Source organism: Talpa occidentalis, unplaced genomic scaffold, assembly GCF_014898055.3.
Source record: "Talpa occidentalis isolate TD23 unplaced genomic scaffold, MPIMG_talOcc4v2.1 talOcc4.7, whole genome shotgun sequence".
NCBI classification, from domain to species: Eukaryota; Metazoa; Chordata; class Mammalia; order Eulipotyphla; family Talpidae; genus Talpa; species Talpa occidentalis.
The window spans coordinates 33,739,780-33,761,043 of NW_023605083.1; the positions used below are offsets into that span (position 1 = coordinate 33,739,780).

General features: G+C 36.5%; 1 protein-coding gene and 1 long non-coding RNA gene across 10 annotated transcripts in view; one reads left to right on the forward strand and one right to left on the reverse strand.

Annotated features, from left to right (window-relative positions):
* Positions 1-318: 318 nt before the first annotated feature.
* C9orf72 (C9orf72-SMCR8 complex subunit) lies at positions 319-19,759 on the reverse strand. Of its 6 annotated transcripts, none has more exons than XM_037493056.2 (11): positions 19,707-19,759; positions 15,958-16,445; positions 14,355-14,414; positions 11,453-11,548; positions 10,706-10,770; positions 9,823-9,895; positions 6,426-6,542; positions 4,334-4,569; positions 3,421-3,478; positions 2,275-2,384; positions 319-2,163 (listed from the first exon to the last, which is right to left on the reverse strand). In XM_037493056.2, the coding sequence occupies exons 2-11, from the start codon at positions 16,399-16,401 to the stop codon at positions 1,977-1,979; spliced, it is 1,446 nt and encodes a 481-aa protein (XP_037348953.1). In that variant the 5' UTR covers positions 16,402-16,445; positions 19,707-19,759; the 3' UTR covers positions 319-1,976. The 6 variants fall into 6 exon arrangements, with proteins under 6 accessions (XP_037348953.1, XP_037348952.1, XP_037348951.1 ...); XM_037493055.2 differs by lacking the exon at positions 19,707-19,759 and adding an exon at positions 19,526-19,584; XM_037493054.2 differs by lacking the exon at positions 19,707-19,759 and adding an exon at positions 19,515-19,561.
* A 182-nt stretch (positions 19,760-19,941) lies between these two features.
* LOC119231774 (uncharacterized) overlaps positions 19,942-21,264 on the forward strand; it is a 187,102-nt gene continuing 185,779 nt past the window's right edge. For all 4 annotated transcript variants that reach the window (XR_008549652.1, XR_008549653.1, XR_005121946.2 and 1 more), the window contains exons 1-2: positions 19,942-20,027; positions 21,036-21,137. This is a non-coding gene — a long non-coding RNA (uncharacterized LOC119231774). The remainder of the gene's footprint in view (positions 20,028-21,035; positions 21,138-21,264) is intronic.

A 21,264-nucleotide genomic window follows, 5' to 3' on the forward strand; every position in this document is an offset into this window, starting at 1 on the left:
GCTCTAAACACCCTGACTAAAAGTTGGAGATTATTTCAGTTTCTTCTTTGAGAATTTTAATTCAATGAATCAGTCTTCTTTTTAAGAAACATTTTAACTCATGGCAGTATTTATCAATTTTTTTTCCCTAGAGTAAAAATGTCAATTTTATTTCTTTTCTAGTAAAGAGTTTAGATTCACTGCAAAAAAAAGGTAAGATTCCACCATCACAGAGACCTTTAAATATATTTTCTTTCAAAAGAGAAAATCAATCAAAATAGTTTAGATACAAGTGGCAGCTAAACAGGAAGACAATCAATCTTTCAATAGCACAACATTCTCTTTTTGAACAAACAACTGTAAGAGCCAAAATTTCAAAGATATTTTATTTAAAATTCTCCATCTAGGAGAAAGTGTATGTAACAATGTTTACACATGCTTTAATAACTTATTTCACTGTACAACTTGCATTCTATATAACAGTACAATAAGCCAGCAAAAGAAAATTCTCAGCACTTAAATAATCTATCATGTAAAAAGCATTGAGTAAGGAGTACCAAAGTTGGTATTTGTGAATGTGTTTATGACTCAGCAATACAACATTTGTTATCTATTCCGCATGTGTCTAAAAATCAAGGCATCTATCCCTTTCTTATTAGTGATGGAAAGGTTACTAGCACCTTTCAAAATACCACATTTTTATTAAAATGTGGTGTCTGAGGGCAGAGGAGCTTTATCACTTTTCTCCCTTTCTTATAAATATTTTCCCTTTTGTATTAATCCCACAGTTCTAAATACATTTTTATGCTGTGTACACTACTATGTCAACACTGTTCTAATACAGACTTATATCAGTCAGTTATTTTATAGCTAGCAAAATGGTCCAAACACATTAAAGAACCAAAAGAAAATAGACGTTAGTTCTGCCAAAGTAGCACCTAGTAAAACAGCAAGTCAGTCAAGTTTCTCTTGTTATTCTTCATAAGATGCAGGCAAAAAGCCATGGCAAAAACTTTGAAAATATGGGCAGAAATATAAGAAGGAACTAGGTAAGATACTGTTCTCCATTCCAGAATAAAAGATTTTACTATCTAGTATGTTTTCTAAAGCATTTAATTATCTCCAAGTTATGGGGTTACCAAGTCAAGGTAAGATGACGCAAGATGAAAATGACTGAGTACTTAAATCTGAACATCTTCCAAGTAATTGTATTTCCAAGGGGGAGAAAAAAGGCACAGGAGGTACACATTTCAATTCAGCTAAAAATAATTAGAAGTAATTTTCAAAGTAGGAAACAACTACTAAAACATAAAATCCAATTTCCAATTGTTGCGTTCAATGAACCACCAAACAATACCAGGATTGTGGTTCACTGTTCGGAGAATATATGTTGCTTGACATTTCTACACAGACCAGATCCCAAGGACTAAGTCTACAAAGTATGATGTAATAATTAATTTCAATTAAACATTTGCTTGATCAGTAATTTCCTTCTAAAGCTTTGGGTATGTACAAGCAAATTTTCTTTTTCTGAAACTGAAATGATTTACACGCTCTAATTTTCAGCTATTGTAAAAGTTTTACAGTAATCCCACATACCAAGAACACTAAGAGATGGAAAGTCAACTAGTGTTGTATCTGTAAAGTTAATTTAGATTCACTTTAACACATGTAAACCATGAATCCTAAGTTTCAAAAAACAGTAGTTATGGTCAAGTTTATATACTATTATTATATCTTTAAAAGATATAATATTTATTATAATTGTAAACATAAATCTGTATCCGAAGAAAGCACATCTAAGAAAAGATGCATCCACTGCAATGATGCATCTGACATCCCTTTACAGATAACCCGTGACAACTGTAGTGTAACTACCTTTAACTGCCATTGCTAATTAGGACTCTGGGGCATGACGGGGAAGGAATGGGGCTTCCCATACACACCGCTGAGCTACTTTAGCAGCAATCATAATAGTGACAAAACAAGTTACACATTTAAAAAGTCATTAGCACATCTCTTTCTTGTACACTAGTATAGAAAGGTCTTCCAAAGATGAAGGAGTGTAGGCCTGGTTTAATTTTCTCAGCTAGAGCCATTATTATGTTAAGATCGCCCTCTGCTGTTAAATCAAGGTCTATCTTCAGGTTCCGAAGAGATTTAAAGGGCCTTTTCCCCTTCTGCCTACAAATAATGAAAAAAGAACAAAAAACCACAAATACATATGTAATGTCCAAAGAAATCAAAACAAAAAAATGCCGAAAGTAATTTTTTCTAGTTATCCGTTTTACTTACGTATCATCTTCTATATATTTTATTAGTGTCAAGGCTTTTCTGTGAAGGACAAGTAGAAACTGTGCAAGGAAAGTACTTCTGAGAGATAAACCGGGTTTCAGATGAAAGACCTGTAGTAAAATGAAGCACTTTAGTAAGTAATCCACTCCTGTTCTATTTATACATCACGTTTCTATCACCGTGTTGGCAGTGTCTGGCAGCTACCATACATCGGAGCAGATCTCAATCATTTCTACTGATGCCCTGGTAAGACAGGAGTATAGTGGAAACACTGGGTCAGGAGGCAGTCAGACAGTTCTACTGTGCCTCTAAAAATGAACAGAAATTCACGTTCTACCTCTGAATAGATCCATATTTATTTTATTATTAAAAATCAAGACACTAGTTGCTTTTCTTTTCCACATCTTAGAATAAAACTTAAGCGCCCAGAAGTTGAACCATGCTTGGACAATGATTTTGAAGTATACACATCCCTCCCTCTCCTCTTGGGAGGCAGGTATAGGGGCAGAGTACATGTGTGGTAGTACAGGGATTTTATTTCAGCTTGAGGATGGAATTACATGACTATGAATTGTCCTTGAACTTAACAAAAATGTTACAGACCATACAGACCAGGATCCAATATTTCTATTGAGCATAAGGATCTCATTATTTCAAAATTACCTCTATGACACTGTTTCCTGGCAGGATCCCCGAATGACATTATGACAAAGCTCTTTTACATCTGAAGTAAGTTCCATAAAATTTTCTTCAAATGTGTAATTAGATTTTTTTTTTTCCAAAAGAATGAGTACTAAAGATGCTATGATTTAAATACAACTATACTAAATTTAAAAGACATTTGTGGCTCAATTAAGGTAAATAAACATTCACTCCTCCTCCTAAAATGCCCTTGAGATACAAGCTAGTGCTGAAAAGGAAAAATTATTTAAATTGAGGAATGTTGCATCTTTAATTGTTCATATACAGAAGATTCTTCAATAGCAATTCAAAAGAAAAATTATGAGACACTTTAGAAGACCAGAAACACTACAAAAAAGTAATGATTTTATACTATGTCGTACATATACCTAGGCATCAGAGGATATATTAAAAAAGAAAAGGTGTTGTACCACTCACTCTCACAATCTCAGGTTTAAGATTTACCTGGTCCAAGAAGGCTTTTACTAGCGTGTCTCTATGTAAAACGTCTTGAAAAATATTCCTACGAAGAAAACAGTCCAAGTGTTGAAATGCATATATAATGCTACCTTCCCCAATCCCTCACTGTAGTCAATAAATTAAATTTCGAGAAATGGGATACCATATATATTTGTATTTATAAGAATCAAACATATACATATAGAAATATAAAATACACATTCTCTTTAATTCAAGGATATATTTGTAAATATCTGGAGCTCGTCAGATCATTATGGAGTAATTTTTCTCCAAAGAGTATAGGCAATTTCAGAAAGGGTATGTATGTATGTATGTATGTAATCAATCTATTTTAGTACTCGCCTTATTAAAAAAATGTGAGAGCAGTAGGCAATATGATTACCAATTCTTCCCACTCAAAAAAATAAAAACAACAAAAACAAACATTACACCACTAAAAACCAAAGCAAAAGGCTAACTTTATACACTAATAACTTCTAATAAGCAGTTTAGAAGGAAAAACAGTAAAAGGAAGAATGCTAAGAAATGTTACAGTGGGATTAAGGAACACACCCAGATGTTACTGCAATATCTTAACTACTGGATTTGCATTGACAAGCCCATGATCCGGCAAGGGAGAGGTCACTGTTCACTTTAGCATCAAGTACCAAACCTTGGGACTTAATATATATTTGTTGAATAAACCCTTAATGACTTATTTTTAAGAGTAATATAATTTATATTGAGAAACACAGTTATATCAAAAAAAATAGAGATTTAAGAAAAAAGTAGTTTCTTGACGCATGATTCTACTATTATCTTCTTCCTTTTAAATACATACTTATTTGTTTTGTTTTTATTCACAAAAGATACAATTTCATAATACTGTTTTGTGGCAATCTCAAAAGGCATTACGTACAAATCAGGAGTGAAACTTTCGTCTGTGTAGATGATTGTGTCCTGAGCCATATCTTCTTCTGAAGTGGCCCTCCAGAATGCTGACAGTTCTGATCTCATGTATCTGCGCTGATTATAAATATGCTCATGACAGGGTGGCATCTGCTTGACAGTATTGACATCCACATCTATGTGTGTGGTGGGATAGGGAGCATACATGACTTGCCGGAAGGGTAGCACAAAGCTTCCAGTTGAATCCTGTCAAAATGAAAGGAAAATTTACTGCCAAATTATAGAATTCTTTTTAATTAAAAAGAAATCTGGCTTTGATTTAGCAAATTCATTGCTAGAAATTAATCATTTCAGTGTGCAAAGTTTTGGTGATAAGTGTTTATTACAGCATTGATTTTAATAGCAAAATACCACAAACCACCTAAGAATCCAAAAAAGTGGGTGATTACCCAGTTTTTTTAGGGGGAGGGGCAAGGGAGCTATGGAAAAAAAAACAAAAAACAGAAAGTGCCAAATATTAACAGTGGTTATTCATTGGAGTGTGAGCTTACAAGGCAATTATTTCCTTTGATTATTCATATGCTCTTAAATCTCAATGAATGTGTATTTTTTACATAAAAAATATACTTCTTTCCAAGTATAGTTAGTTGGGTAGCCAGCTGCCATGTAACAAGTACCTACTATGTATGAGGTACTGTGTTAGGTGCTATAAACAGAACAGAAGACAAAGACTATTTTCAATTTTTTACACTTACACACTGTAATAATCATCTTCATAAGTAAATCTTTCTCCATATATAATTGCTTCCTTAGGATTATATGGATTTCCAGACACAGAAATAACAGGTAAAATCTTTGAACATTTTAAGGTTTTAATATATGTCGAAGTATTTTCTGGAAGGTTATACAAATTATACCATGATGGAAAGCTCATAACAATTTTTTATTATTAAAATATAACTTCAGATTTTCCTCTGTATACATCTGGTTTAGTTCCCTTTCAGTGAAAAAATATATAATTAAATGAGAGGGTATTGAGAAAATGTAAGTACTTTATTATGCCTTTGAAAGGAATAAGTACACTTTTCAGACTTGTAGAATTCAAATCAGAAACAAGTTTCCTTTAACTTCTATACTGAAATACTATTCTAGGTTCACAGCCCACACATTACTGAAAACGAAAAATGTGAATTTTTTATTTGCAACAATTACTGAAAAGTAATTCTCTATTTACCTATTTTGTTCCTTGAAAAAGACTCAATTAAATAAAAGAAAAATATAAGACAATTTTTTCTAACATATATATAAATATATATACACACACACACACACAGGAATGTATACATAATACAAAGGAATGTACATATATAATTCACACACACACACACACACACACACACACACACACAAAGCAATTGCTCAAAGCCTACATACTTTTTCTTTTAATTTTTTTTTAATTTATTTATTTATATAAGCACTGGGTACAGTCAGAAGCACGGGAGGGTGAGAGAATTCACCAGAGCCAGAGCGGGGAACAGAACAGGCAGAGCAATGAAATACACTGCTGAGGGGAGCAGCAGGCATGGCAGGAGAGGTCTGCGTACCATGTGGGACCCTCACCGGTCACTGGGGATCGAACCAGCACTGCAGAGGCTGCGGGCAGCTTTGCAGCCCAGTGTTCAACTGCTGTGCCACCAGGGGAGGCCCACCTACATACTTTTTCAAGATAAACAGCTTAAATTTTTTTCCCAATAGATGAATATATAAACATAAAGTGGTAACATAAGAATTCAAATTTCTTTAGTAAAAAGGAATGTTGCCATTTTGGGTGTGGAACCTGATTCAAGAATGTATTAAAAACAAAAACCCTAAGGCTAAACAGGAAGCCAAAGAGTACCACAAAGAAAAATATTCTGTAGTGTTTCACTGATAAAAACTATAAATCTGTAAGGCCTCTAACTCTATACACAGGCTTGGGTAAAGGAAGTCAGCCTTTGGCACAGAAACATGAAATGAAATGCTAATATTCGAAATATATTTATAAAGGATCTCAAAAATGGTTTTTAAATATTGGTTTCACTTGTGAAAAAAGGAAACTATACCTTTAATAGACCTTGTACAAAGAGCCCTGACTCATATTTAAATGATGATTCTGCTTCACATAATCTGGAGCATTTTCTCTCTGCTGGAGTCAGAAAAAGGCACAGTGTTCTCACTATCTGTAAAAGAACAGGTTTTGGCATTAAAATATGCAGTGAAAAGGCCATTGGTTTGCTTATGAAAGAAACATGAACAGAAATTTCAAATATTTTTGTTAATAAAAAACATCTTGAGAAATAAGCATCCCTTATTCATCTAGAATATTCATGGGAGATAACAGTTATTGCTTAAAATAGGGAGTCTGTGGTCAAATCCTTAGGGAAATGCTGGTAAACTAAATGCCGGATACCTCAAAACTCTTAATATTTGAGCATATATGGTGACTCTCTAGAGAGCTGAATAATATGCAGATTTTCTCAAATATATCTGACCATGGAAACTGTATTTCAGTGGGAAATAAAGACCTACTATACTCATCCACCCAGCATATGTTTTTCAAACAAGCAAACAATTTTGGATAAGAAAACTAAATGCAGTTAAAATAGGCAGAATCACAGCTTCTGTTCAATAGTTTCACAGGTGTAATGTCAATGAAACAAATAGGAAGTTGTGTACAAATCCTTCAATAAAATGAAAATTGATTCTTATCAAATTTGACTCAAAATAAGGACACTATTTCCTAAGGTTTAGAAATTGATTCTAACAGGACTTGATCTGTAGTTCAATTTGGAAAAATAAAAAGCAATGTAAGTACATTGGAATTCAGACAATATTCAGAGGTTTAATGGTAAAACACTGGTCTTCAATCTAGAGAGGTAGCAACCTTTTTCATAAACTAAAAAGATAAAAGGTAGGCCATTAAGCCAGAAGAGGATGTGGGATTACCCTAAAGCCTTTCTCCAAGAATCATGGAGAAGCCCTTTTTGGAAGCTGAAGGTTTAGGGGACACATGGAAATCCACCTTACTGCGGTAACAGAAATAAGATTACTAGTCACTAGATACAATAATAGAGGTACACTAAATGGTCGTCTGAGAAATATAATTTGGGGAAATTAAAGCTCATGCAAGTATACAGGGTAGTTTATTATAGAAAAGGTATTATCAAGCAAATAATCATTTATCAAGCAAATAATCATTTCTTATACAAAACTTCTGTTTTAATAAAAACACAGGTTTGCCTAAATTGATAGATAGGTGTACTTATGTCTCTCTGATTAGTAGACAGTGAAGAAAAGTGTAAAATCCCACTTAAGTTTATTGCCCAATGCTTGGAAACATCAATAGTTCATTAATTCTTCTTAACTCCTATAGCCCTGAAACAAATGGTTGCAAATATTACTGAAAAAAATGTATGACCTCTGTTGACCCCTTAATAGCAACAGGTCACTAAAGGGGATAGATTTAGAAGCTCAAGATAATGAAATAAAGAGGAAGCACCACATAACATTTTTTTTGGAATTCTTAGTACATGTGTATCTTCACAAGAATTAAAGATAAGATCAGAATTACAAGACAAATATTTTAAATGATATGTAATTTACAAAGATTCTCATATCATTTATACAATCCTAAAACTGGTTATGCTATCATGATATATAAAAAGAAATAAGTAGTGCCCCTTCTCCGAGTGGGTCACATTCCACAGTGCCCAGAAGATCTGTGAAACTTCAGGTAGTACTGAGCTTTATATATGCTGTGCTTTTTCCTGTACATATATACTTATGAGAAAGTTTAATTTTATAAATTAGGTACAGTAAATGGCTAACAACAGTAACTAGCAGTAAAATGGAAGAATTATAAAAACATAATGTGAATGTGGATTCCTTCTCAATTAATCTTTCTGTGTGTAGTTTTTTCAGAAGGAGGTAATTTTAACTGTGGCAAGTGAAATCATGGGTAAGGGGAGACTATGTGTATATATTTGGTCTTTGTTTACGTATATAACTCCTAAAATCCTTGAAATTTCCTAAGCGATAAGAGAGCTAAAGATGTCTTAATATTCATAACAAACCCCTTTAAACTGCAAGTATTTATGTTAATGAGGTAACTTTGGGACACCCCCTGCCAAAGGATAGGAGCTGGTTGCGAGAGGAGCCAACCATGTGATTAGAAGGTTAGAATTTCCCATTCCCACCTCTCACTCACCCACCTCTAGGGAGGGAAGAGCAGTTAGAGGTTTAATTGACTGCCAAAGGCCAATCATTTAATTGATCATGCTTATGTAATGAGGCCTCCATAAAAACCCAAGCAGGAATGTTTCAGAAGCTTCTGGGATGAACATGTGAAGACTGGGGAGAGTGGTGTGTTCAGAGAGATCACGGGAGCTCCCAGCCCTCCCCCTATACCTTGTCCTATGCATCTCTTCTATTTGTTCCTTTTATAGTAAACTGGTGACCCAGTAAGTAAAATACACCCCTAAATTCTGTGAGCTGCTCAAGCAAATTATTAAATGGATCTGAAGTAGGGTACAGTCTTATAGGACTAAACCCTTAACTTGTGAAATCTGATCTATCTCTTGCCACAGTGTAAGATTTGAGTTAAATAGTAGGACTCCCAACTGGTGTTTGGAGAATAGTTGATGAGACACTGCCCTCTCCTCTTCCCCATCAGAACTGGTGACCAAAACCCTTTTTACTGGTACTTAAGTTATTAAAAAAAAAATTGAAAAATGACTTCCTATTCAGTTTACTTCAGACTCATTTGTGTCACAGTAATTTGGTCAGATTATATTGTCTTTTTACTATTAAATCATCTTTTTTTTTAAGATTTATTTATGCATACAAGAACTGGGGTACAGCCTCCCCAGTGGCGCAGCAGCTGAGCGCTGGGCTGCAAAGCAGCCCGCAACCTCTGCAGCACAGGTTCATTCCCCGGACACTGGGTGAGAGTCCCACATGGTGCAACAGACCTCTTCTGCCGCCTGTTGCTCCTCTCAGCACCCCTCAGCTCCCCTCTGCTCTCCGCTCTGACTCTGGTGAATTCTCTCACCCTCCCACGCTTCTGACTACACCCAGTGCTTGTATAAATAAATAAATAAATCTTAAAAAAAAAAAAAGAAAGAACTGGAGTACAGGACAGAGGTGTGTGTGTGTGGGGGGGGGTGGTGAGAGTACTCACAGAGACAGAGTGGGAAACAGAACAGGCAGACTGACTGAAATACACTGCTGAGGGGAGCAGCGGGCTAGTCAGGAGAGGTCTGCTGCACCATGTGGGTAGCTCCCTGGCTGGGGATTGAACTCACGCTGCAGTGGGTGTGGATAGCATCATAGGTTGCATCTTAGTCCCTTCAGCCACCAGGGAGGCCCTAAATCATCTTGACTGTAGCCTAACCTTTGAATTATAATCCATGATATATTAGCAGAAAGTCAGATTATTTGCTGAATTACAAAATTAGTTACCTTATTTACTTTCTCTGCACTGCTACCTACGACGACAGAACAGCCACAGGTTTGCAAGTGTGAGCTAATGGCACTGTAAAGTGAAGAAAAAAGGATTTAAAACATTCCATGTAAAGCAATTTTATACACTAAATAAAGGCAAATGAGTCTAAATAATTTAGAATAGTTTACCTGAAAGTACGAAAGCTATAAATATAAAATTATACTTTATTTCTATTTACATTTTCCAGATACCTTTCACAGAGATTCCTTCATTTAAACCTTGAAACGCCCAGTTAGTAAAATTGCACCATATTATAATGGAAGATTATGAGGTATAGACAGGTGATTTATTTAAAGTCAAAAGGATTAAAAATAAGGTATGAATGGTCAACACTGTGCAGAATCAGGACTATTATATTCCTTAGAAAAATAAAAACAGCTTGCAAAGGCTTATACAGAAGTAACCCAGGAAGTCTGATTTTAAGGCCTTCACTCTTAAATATTAAGATGTACTGTGAAAATTAGTACACATATCAATAATTTTCTATTTCTATGTTTAAATAACTTCACTTCATGCATAATACCACCAATTTGAAAGGACTCCTGGTTTTAGTGTTAATGAGAAAAAAACAAGAAACAAAATTGGACTGAGATTTCTTATCTGGGCAATACAGAAACTCAGCTTCTGTAAATATTAAAAAGTAGCATCAAATATATCACAAACATGTTAATAAGTGAAAAAGTAACATAAAATAAAAGCGTAGTTTAAACAAGTAATGCTTTCCCTAGAATAATCTGGGTAGGTATTATTTACTATTTTTCTTTCCAAATCTTGTCATAGGGGAACAGAAGATTTGTATTTGCTTCATCCAGTTTTAATGAAAAGAAATAAAATTCTTACTTGAGAAGAAAGCCTTCGTGACAACTGTCACCAATATCATCATCATTGAGAACAGTATCAATTATCTAAAATGTACCAAAAAAATTTACTCAGACTATAACACAGTACTATAGTAACACTTCAAAAAGACAAGTCTAAATTCAAATTATCACACTACTCTCATTCTGAGCATCAAGAATACCCATAAAATAACCTCTGTGTACTACCATAAACTTTCAAAGGAACAAATGCAAAAGCTGGTTGGTCAGGTTAAACAACAATTTCTACAAGAACTTCCTTTTAAGCTGTAAGAATTAGGAGACAAACCTTAATCACGGGATCAGAAAACAACAAGAATGCTTTGCTAATGAATTTTCTATAAATGCACTATGATTCAAAATGTCCTCAACAAATGATTAAGTAAACTAGGTTAGTGAATGTAAGTGAACATCCATTAAGGACCACAGATTTGTACACTGTTTTGTTACAACAGTGATTGATTGCTTCTATAAAGTCTGAAATTATCTTTTAAGAAATATAAAATGGTTAAGTAAATTTAATTTTATAACTACCACTATCCAAAAAAGCTTTTGTTTGGCCATAAAATTCAGGATTTTAAGAATGTTTAAGTGACTAATATTGCCTATGAATAGCATACATGATAAAAAATGCAAGCTAAAATCAGAAAATTACTAATATAGATAACAGCAATATAACTCAAAGGAACTGATAATGGGAAATGTCCTATTTAACTATGTAAGAACTTACATCTATTTCTTCAGGAACACTGTGTGATTTCATAGATGAAAGTAGTTCCATTACAGGAATTACTTCTCCAGTAAGCATTGGAATAATACTCTGACCCTGCACATAAAAGTAAAATGAGGTGAAGAAATTATAAAACCTAGTATAAACTGGCAAATAAAACATTACAAACTGAATGCAAAGAGTGACACCTGTTTTGGTAGAAATACTTGATAACTTCTTCAAACACAGCTTCAAAACACTTCTAAAGGATTTATATGCCATTTAAAATTCATTTGTAGTCTTCTATGAATAATTGTCTTTAATCAGAATGGAATCATTGGTTTATCATTTACTATTACAAGTAACAATTAAATCTCCCTGCCAAATTTAGAAAGGCTCTCTGAAATTTGAGATATAAAAACTACTGTTAATTAAAGTTCATTGTGGATTTTATATTAAAAAATTAGGAAAGGTAAGCATACAGTCTTTGAAATCCTCAGCAAGTAACTCAGTAATAAAGTTTGAATCAATAGTTAACCTCCATTTTCATAGTAGGGCACAATTTAATGTTAAAATCATCACATATACTTTAATCAATAAAACAGACAAGTTTCCTTTAGCGTTCTTTCAAGACACTATTACTACTTATCATATCTCAAAAATACAATTCTGCAATTTGCAGTTTCTAGAATGAAACTGAAAACAAAATACAGATCATAACAAATAACGGTATCTCAAATACAGGTTGTACTTCATTATTCACTATCACTTCCCTCAAACTTTTTCATCATTCCAAATATGTAAACTTTTGGAAAGATGGATAAAATAGTCCATATGTCTATCAAAATTTAGCAAAACATGTTTTAAAAGTCATACATTATTTAAGCTCAATCTTAATAGGTTTTTTTTTTCCTCACTCACATTTCATGAAAGAGTTTTATTCAAAATTTCACATATATTTCATATTAGAAACTCTGTCATCCCTAGAGAGATCTAGCCCAGTTTTTAAGAACTTTTAATCATGTAAGTTGCTTCAGAATTTAAGTGTAATTGTGGCTCTGGAAATTTTATCTTAAGCCCCCTGCATCTTAAAGAAGGTTTTATTATTTTAAAAAATTTATTCTGTAACCTTAACAACATAACCACACATTGTTTCTGCTTTTTAATGTAATTTTCTAAATGCTTGTTTACAATTACAATCAAGACATGCAATTCAAGAAGAATAATGACTGAAGTTGTGTTAAATTTGCTTCTTTAGTCATATGACAGTTACAAGCATACAAAGTTAGCATGAAGTGAAGTTGCTTCTGACTAGCCTGTGATCCCTAAACAGTATTTATTGCTCAAAATAAAGTCATTGAAAACACATAATGTGGGATTTGAAAGGACTCCATTATCACGTAATCCCCCCTTATACAGATAAGGTAGGAATACATTCCATTAAGGATAATTATGGAAAAATGCCTTCCTATAGTTTTAGGCATATGTATCTCATATACATTTTTTCCGACATTTATCCTAAGTGAATGGATAATCTCATTGAAGCTTAACAAAAAAATTCCTGAGACTCAACACAGAAGAGGCTCTAAAATGTTTCTCAAGTTTCCTTTCCTCTTTGGATTTCCCTAAATTGAACTTCTCACTAAGGATGTTTCCTCTTTAAAAATCTCCATTTTGTCCAAATATACAGATAAGGTAGGAATACATTTTCAAGAAGAGCTTTTAAAAATTGAATAGTGGAAAACTTTATATATACAAGTTTCCATTTGAAAACAAAAAACCCCTCCAGATTCCAGTAAGTGTAGAATTATATTGGGCCCTAAATTGCATCTTGAGATAACTCTAAGTACTCCTTAACTAGGCAGGTACACACAGAATTTGGTGAAAGTCACCCCACCTGTGGCACCGGCCTACTGACCAGCAAGTAAAGTCTGGGCTTCCCTGGGTAAAAGGGAAACATTTTCTTTTTAAGTTTCAGACTTTTCCTCAGACTTACCTCCTGTGGCTTACAAAGCTATTCATAGAAAGTTTCACAGAAAATTAAAAAAGATTTTTTGGAGTGATCATTTTATGGCTCTGTATTTTTATAATTTTTTAGAAAAGTTATTGTGCAAAGTATCAATCTGTCTCAGCATGCCAAGGAGAACATAAACACACACAAAAGTATTTTAGTCATGTGCAGAGTGGATCTTTTATAGAAGGAGCAATGAGAATGGCCAAAGGTAATGGGAATAAAAGCAAAGGACCTTTCTCCACTGGAGATACCCTTTCTGAACTTCTCTGAACTTCAGAATTATACTGAAATGGTTTGCATTTAATTTCCACAAAGGATGCCATAGCCTTACAGTCATGCATCTCAAACTCTTGTACCTGCTCCCTGAGGGCATTCAAACTCATGGGATAAATGTGGCATGTTTTCCTAGAGGCTTGATATTATCACAAGTTTGATGGGTAAAGTAAGGGATATCTCTGGCAAATTATAAGGTTAAAATAAAGTTATATCATAGAACAACTGGAAGTGTTTTAAAGATACAACATGAAACGTCAAAGAAATGTTATGCTTAGGGCTATACACTTTTATCCTGCTACAGCTACTTCTGTGGAAATGTTTGAGAAGCAGTAACAATGAAAACTTCATGTGCAATTTTCAATTTTTACTATGAACAAGTTATTCAAAATTTATTCTCTGTAAACAGAGGTAGCGAAATATTAATTTATCAGTGCAATTACTATTATCCTTTATTCACTAGGCTTTCAGGTCTAAGATAGGGAAATTTTCATCCAGTTTATTCCATACAGCTCCACTGAAGTTCTATTCATTTTCAGTTTCACCATATCAACTAACTTGTCTATGATGCTTGAATTAAAGTATCCCCCTGCCTTACACAGACATGCCGCGGACAAGGTGTAATCTGGACCTTACCTGGTCTTCCATTCTTTCTGTGCCTTCTAAGACAATCTTCTGGACATTTTCTTGCCTTTCCTGAACAAGAGAAAATTCATTTAAAAAAAAAAAAAAACAAACCCTCAACATTTTCTTCTTTTATTTTTTCAGGATATAATTAAATGGTAGACATGTTTTTGTATACTTTAGTTTATGGGAAAAATACTTCCCATGCATCTGACTGAGGATAAGATGAGGGGGAGAAAACCACAAATGCCTAAGTCATTTGGATTTTTCATGATGACTTTAAAATTGTGGAACCAAATTACTTTTTATGTCACTGTTTAGATAATCCTGGAATATCTGATTAATGTGAGGGTGGAGGTAAGAAATTAACCCACCAAATCCATGTTTTCATAGATAATTTAAAATATGTTTACTTCTGCAGTTAAAAACTGGTAATTTTGTAGAAAACAGTAACATAACATCAACATAGTTCCATGATGGAAACTAGAGGTTTGTACTTTTCAATAAGATAAAACTGAATCTAAATATAGAGCCTCCAATTTTAAGACTTTCATAAATATGTAAGAAATAAAGAAGGAAGTCTGCAAAGATGTTACAAAAATATTCTTTAATAAGACATTATTTTTCCTTACTATCAGGTGACAGCTTTGTAGATTTAATAATACTTCAGAGAACTTCTATGTTAGTATCAAATTGCAAGGTAGAATGGAGACTTGAAATTATTCTTCAGATTTCCAAAAGTATATAGAATTATGGATGCCACTATATATTAAACTGTAGGCTTTAGGGGCTAACAATAATTTCTTCTAACTCATTCTGCAAAATTAAAAAGGAATGCATCTTTTAGAAACCATTTGGCCCAATCTCTTCATTTTACAAGTCTGGGAACTTGGCAAAGGCGTTAAACCAAAGGGACCAATGGTTATATGATGGACTGCTTATGAAAAAATTGTTTTTTGACTTGCTTATATCTACCCACAATAGTAAGTGAAAGACAGGGGTAAAGGCGTAGGAGATGGAGGGGCGAAGAGGGTAGGGTGATGTCAGCCAATGCAAAAAATAAAGGCTTTGGAGTCAAATTCTCCCAAGACAAGAATCCAAAACATTTTTTGTGTGTATGTGTAGAAGGGACTGGTGTAGGCCAGAGGTGTGTGTGGGGGGGGGGGGGAGGTGGGGAAGTGACAGGACTCACCAGAGACAGACTGGGGAGCAGAAAAGGTAGATCTACTGAAATACACTACTAAGGGGAGCAACAGGTGAGACAAGAGAGGTCTGTTTGCCATATGTGGGTTAGCAACCTGGTTGGGGATTGAACTCAGGCTGTAGTGGTGATAGCCCTGAGACTTAACTCCTAGGCCACCAGGGAGGCCCCAAGACATATTTCTTAATTTCTCTGAACTTCAGGTTTTTATTGGTAATGTAGTACTATGCTATCATCTCCTACCTTCCAGGATTTTTATGAAAATAGATTAGCTCTATCAGTATTTAGTAGAATAGATGCAAATAATAGCTATTGTTTGAATTAATTGCATATACTTACTAAAAACTAGATATATCAGAAGATAAACTTTCAACAGCTAGGTTGGCATGATCAACAAAATAAAAAACCACTCACCTTATGCATCCATATTCTTCCTTTCCGGATAATGTGTGTCAGTCTATCAACACATACTCTGTGGAGTGGGAGGTAGAAGCTAAGTTCTGTCTGTGGAAGTATAATTGATAATCCATATGTACTTCTATCCCCATTCCAGTTTCCATCGAAGATTAATGAAACAATAATTACTCCTTTTTCAGATAAGACAAAAAACTTTACATCTATAGCTCCACTCTCTGCATTTCGAAGTATTTCTCCATTTAGGGTGTGGTTGGCAAGAAAAGTTATTTCTCCATCGCTGAGAAGTACCTGTTCTGTCTTCGGAGCCCAAATATGTCTTACTCTAGGACCAAGAATATTGTCCCAGTAAGCAAAGGTAGCTGCTAATAAAGGTGATTTACCACTTAAAGCAATCTCTGTCTTGGCAACAGCTGGAGATGGTGGTGGACAGAGAGCCGACATCACTGTATCCAAAATCTCACATTATCCAAACATTCCAGGGTTATCTAAAGAATGACATTAAAAAAAACCCCAATGATTAGACCCAGCAATTTTAAAGTCATCTATAAAAATCCAAATGATTTAGGCATACACCATTTCTACTTTTCAATCAAAGATTTGGAAGCATGTCCCCTACCAGGAGAGACTTTTTACTAATATGGCAAGTGCACACAGTGTTTACTGATATAATTTTACAATATATAGTAGTAATTTGTCACTATGTACAGGGCAAACATTTAGAAATACAAAACAATGAAGTAAAGAGAGCCTCTGAACATTCACATACTATATACTAATACTCGTTGAACAGACTCTCACTGTCCCCAAGGAGCCAGTCTAGGTACAATTCTAATATGATTAGGTATTTAAATCCTAACCCATAGCAACTAAAGAGCAAATAGGGGCAGGTGGGCCAGTCAGAGACCATGATGCTTGTTGTGAGTTGAACTGTGACTTGCCTACTCCCAAAATATGCTCAAATTCTAACCCCTGGTATCTGTGACTATAACCTTACTTATAAATAGGTGCAACCAAGGAAATGAATTAAGCAAATATACAGCCATGATTATATTGCATTTTTATTTTTCCTTTCTCTTTGGGAAAAAAGGGTAAGTATTGATGAAGGCAATATTGTAACTTAATCATTTCACCTTACATTGAAAACAAAAGCATTTCTCAAAATGGAACTGAGCATGATAGCAAAATCTGGTTGAATTATGAAACAACATTTTACCTGATTTTATTTAGCTATTATAGACCATTAATTACATTTGAGTCTCACTACCAGTACCATTAAGAAAGAAAACAAAAAACAGGTATCAAGTTGAATTGTTTAGCTTTAAAGGTGCCCAAAGAAATAACTTGAGAAATGAAATGTCACAGAGAAGTATAATTATGAGAGTAGTAAAAGACTTATACTAGCAAAGTCATCATCATTGGTGAGAACAATCCATATACACAGGTGTGACTAGTTCAAAACCAATAGTCTTATCTATACATCTTATTTACATGTAGTATTGGTTACACCAGAATGTTATCAAACAATTAGCCATTATCATTCTTTTGAGAGAAGCCAGGATCCAAATTGGATGGCACAGTGGCTTGGCACTCCTATAAAAAAGAACAGGGTTCATGAGGATATACCCAATATACTTTTGAAACTAATCTATCAAAAGAAGATATAATAAATGTCATCTGTTAAAGATGTTAACACAGTGGTAGATTTGAAGCTTTGCTTTTTCTTAAACCTTTGCTACAAAGCTATTATCTCTTCTCCAGTTGGTATTTTAAAAGTTGGTTGGGGGCCTCCCTGGTGGCGCAGCAGTTGAGCGCTGGGTTGGGAAGCTGCCTGTAGCCTCTGCAGTGCCCACTGCTCCCCTCAGCAGTGTATTTAGTCAGTCTGCCTGTTCTGTTCCCCGCTCTGGTGAATTCTCTCACCCTCCCCCGCTTCTGATTGTATCCAGTGCTTGTATAAATAAATAAATAAATCTTAAAAAAAAAAGTTGGTTGGTCCACTGCTGTTGTAAATCAGTATTCTACCATCATAAAGCCACAATCTTAGAACAATGCTACTTGTTTTCTCCCAACCCTAAAAGCAGCAGCCACCTTCCAAAACAGGAGCTGCCCAGGCCAATTTAATGACAGTGAACTGCCATCATCAGACTGTTTGCAACAGTTCTAAATTTTCAACAGCCAGGACTCAGAGATAAAGTTAAAGATATCAATATCAGGCTACCTCTCACAGATCCAAGTTTCTCACATAAGCAGGCTAACCTCCCACTCTTGATTTCAGAGAGCCAAAGGGCAAGCTTGAAAGAGTCTTTTTTTTTTTTTTAACTTCTTTATCTAAAAGAAAATTTTGGACCGCTAACAGTCTAGTCGAGACGGTTTCCACAATTTTACAAGAAAAAAATTTAGTTTCTGTTACTGTTTCCTGAAGCAGTTTAGTACAGAGTCTGCAACCTGGTTTATAATATCTCATTTTTGTTTCATTCGTTTATAAAGAGCACAGTCATCACAAGGCAGATTTCAATTGAATAAGGTCTTCTAGAGTCGCAGGGTTAGGCTGACATGCTGGCAACAGTATCTGTGCCGCATACCACCACCATATTACAAGTATTCCCTCTTCATATTATTTCTTTCTCATTATTATATTCTTGTTTCTGTGTTACCTTACGGTGAACGTTTTCCAGAGTCTGAGAAAGATGGGATCTAACACTATTTTCCAGGGGTGGTTGCACAAACTGAAATAGAGTCGGGCATATCCCCTTGCCATGTATGCATCTTAGGTAAAGAATAAGAACAGTTAGAAACGAATGTATCCACTAGCCACCACCAGACTTTACTTTTCTGGGGTCTCACACTCTCCATTGCTGTGAAAGGGACAGCCCTCCATCTCCTGCACACAGAAACTTGGGGGCCCTCAGACACCCAGACACCGTGTGGACAGAGCAGGTGTGCAATCTGTGCACTTCCTCCTGCAAGTGATAGTATCACTCAAGAGATGCACAGCCACAGTGGTCACTTCCCTTAAAAAAATCTAGAAATCTCGGAGCAGTGAAGCAAGCAGGTTACGTATCCCCAAACCAGAGTCCAACAGGGAATCAGCAATTCTCAGACACTTCCACTGAAATTCTGCGAGCGAGGAGAAAGGCAACACCGCCACACGACCCCGCCTACCTCCTCGGGACCCCCACCAGGTGGGGACCCGCCGCGCGCCGCCCCCTGGCCTCCCCCCGCTTCAGGCCTCTCGGTGCCTGAGGCTATTTCCCCGGTGCCCGCGTCGCACGGGTCCCCCCAAGTCTCACGCCGGGTCCCCAGGAAAGAGACGGCTCCGGGACAGGGGGAAAAAGGGCCGGGAAGAGGCCAAACCCCCAGGTCTGGGCGCCCGCGCTGCCCGAAAGCCGGAGGCCCGGACGCCGGGGACTCCTCTAGTCGCCGGGCGACATCCCTGCCCGGTTTCGGACGGGGAGCGGGGGGTGAAGAGAACGAACCGGGCCTTGGAGCGAGCCCGCGCCGCCACCCTGGCGAGTCCCAGGACCCAGAACACCAGCTGCAGCCGCCAGCACACCGACCTCTCACTCACCCACTCGCCCACGTCACCGCCTGCGCCTCCGCCTCCGCGGGCGCAGGCACCACGGCCGCAGCCCCGCCCCGGCCACGCCCCCAGCCACGCCCCCGCGCGTCCAGGCCCCGCCGCGCGCGCGCGTCAAGACCCCCAAAGCCCCCTTGGTTTCCCTTCCTCCTTAAATTTTATCCGAACTTACCTCTTTCACCGTCAGCGAATACTGTAAAAGCAAAGTTATGGGAGAAAGGGTGGGATATACTAAAACATACAGCTTCCAGGCTACCTTCTAGATCCTGGTACCAAAGGAAAAGTACCGGCAGGAGGGATGGTTGACGCATCGGGCGCCATCTTTCACGTGGGCGGAAGGAGTCGCTGTTTGGTGCACCTCCCATTTTCTCATTGGGCCTGCGTAGGTTACGTCTTGGCGTCTTCAGTTTACCGCGACACCTGTGAAAGGGGGCGGGGCAGGCTTGTGGTCTCCTTTGCTGAGCGACGTCTGTGGGGAAAGTGTTGGCTGCAGGTATTAACCGAGATCCCGCTGTCCTGAGTGGGGAAGGCTGATGGGGCCCGAGAAAGCAAAGCAGAGTGTGTGGTTGTGAAGGGTTTGGTTTTTGCTTGTAGGTGGTGATGCTCAACAAATATTAGATGAATGAATGGATTTATTTTTTCTTATGACACAATTTAGTAAGCTGTAACTTCATCCCAAGCCCCAGTAGGTAATTTTCTTTCCCCACACAAGTGGTCACCACAATTTTGTCCTCTTTACTTGCAAGCTTTTTTCCTCAGGCTTTACTTCACCTTTAAAGGTCATTTTGTTAGCTGCACAATGGTCATGTGTTGAGTTTTTTAAACCCTTGAACATTTGCTTTATTATTGCTTGACGTGCCGTGTGTGTGTTTTAAATTTCAAGTTTAATCAGCCTTTGGGTCTGCAAGTGTGTCTATTCAGGCAAATCACTAGGGATGGGTCGCATGTAGGTCGTACAGCACATCTTTATCAGTCGCTGCTGTAAAAATGGAGGAATAAACACACAAAATGACTTTCTCAAGCCTATATTCTCCACAGAAATCGATCCCTTGTAAGGACTAACCCTTAGCTGTAGCACCGAAGAGCTGCCATTTATCTAGTTTCTGTGGTGTGTTGGGTACTGTGCTCCTCAGTCTACATAAAGAATTACTCTTAATCCTCCCTTCATATCTGTGATAGAGGTTTTGTCAGCCCTCTTTTACAGAGGAGATGTATCTGGGGTATAAAGAGATTAAATTATTTAGCAAAGGCTACCTAGCTAACTGATTCAAGCCAGTTTACTGCAATTCTAGAACCCACTGAGTCCTGACGATGCCAGACTCATAAAGGAGTTGCTGACAGCTCTTATCAGACAGCCCTTTGGGGAACTAATAATAACCCCTCCAGTTCAGAATAAGAGTGGAACTCAGGTTAAGGGCCTGGGAAAGGAATATAGCACTAAAAGTTTTTCCTACTACAAAATTTTGCCTAAAGTGAAAATAATTTCCCTTGTTTCCAACAGGTTTCTGATTTTGTGCAATATCAACCCTAGGACAATTATGCTTCCTAAGAGAGAAATAATTAAATACCAAGGCCTACATTCTGCATGACTATGAGAACTAAGGTATACAATGCATATGGCTCTGTCTGACTGATGTTCTAGTAATTGTGAATTCTCCCCCTCCAACATCTAACTTGACAATATTTAGGCATTGTGTATCATTAGTTTATAGTAGTTGTAGTACCAGTAG

Bases quoted from the DNA above. Each gene is read 5' to 3' on its own strand.
- C9orf72 (XM_037493056.2), bottom strand. From the start codon at position 16,401: ATGTCGGCTCTCTGTCCACCACCATCTCCAGCTGTTGCCAAGACAGAG. The intron at 10,771-11,452 runs GTAAGTTCTTAC...GGTACATTTTAG, and splicing joins GTGTTCCTGAAGAAATAGAT to ATAATTGATACTGTTCTCAA. The intron at 2,385-3,420 runs GTAAATCTTAAA...ATTTTACTACAG, and splicing joins TAAAAGCCTTCTTGGACCAG to GTCTTTCATCTGAAACCCGG.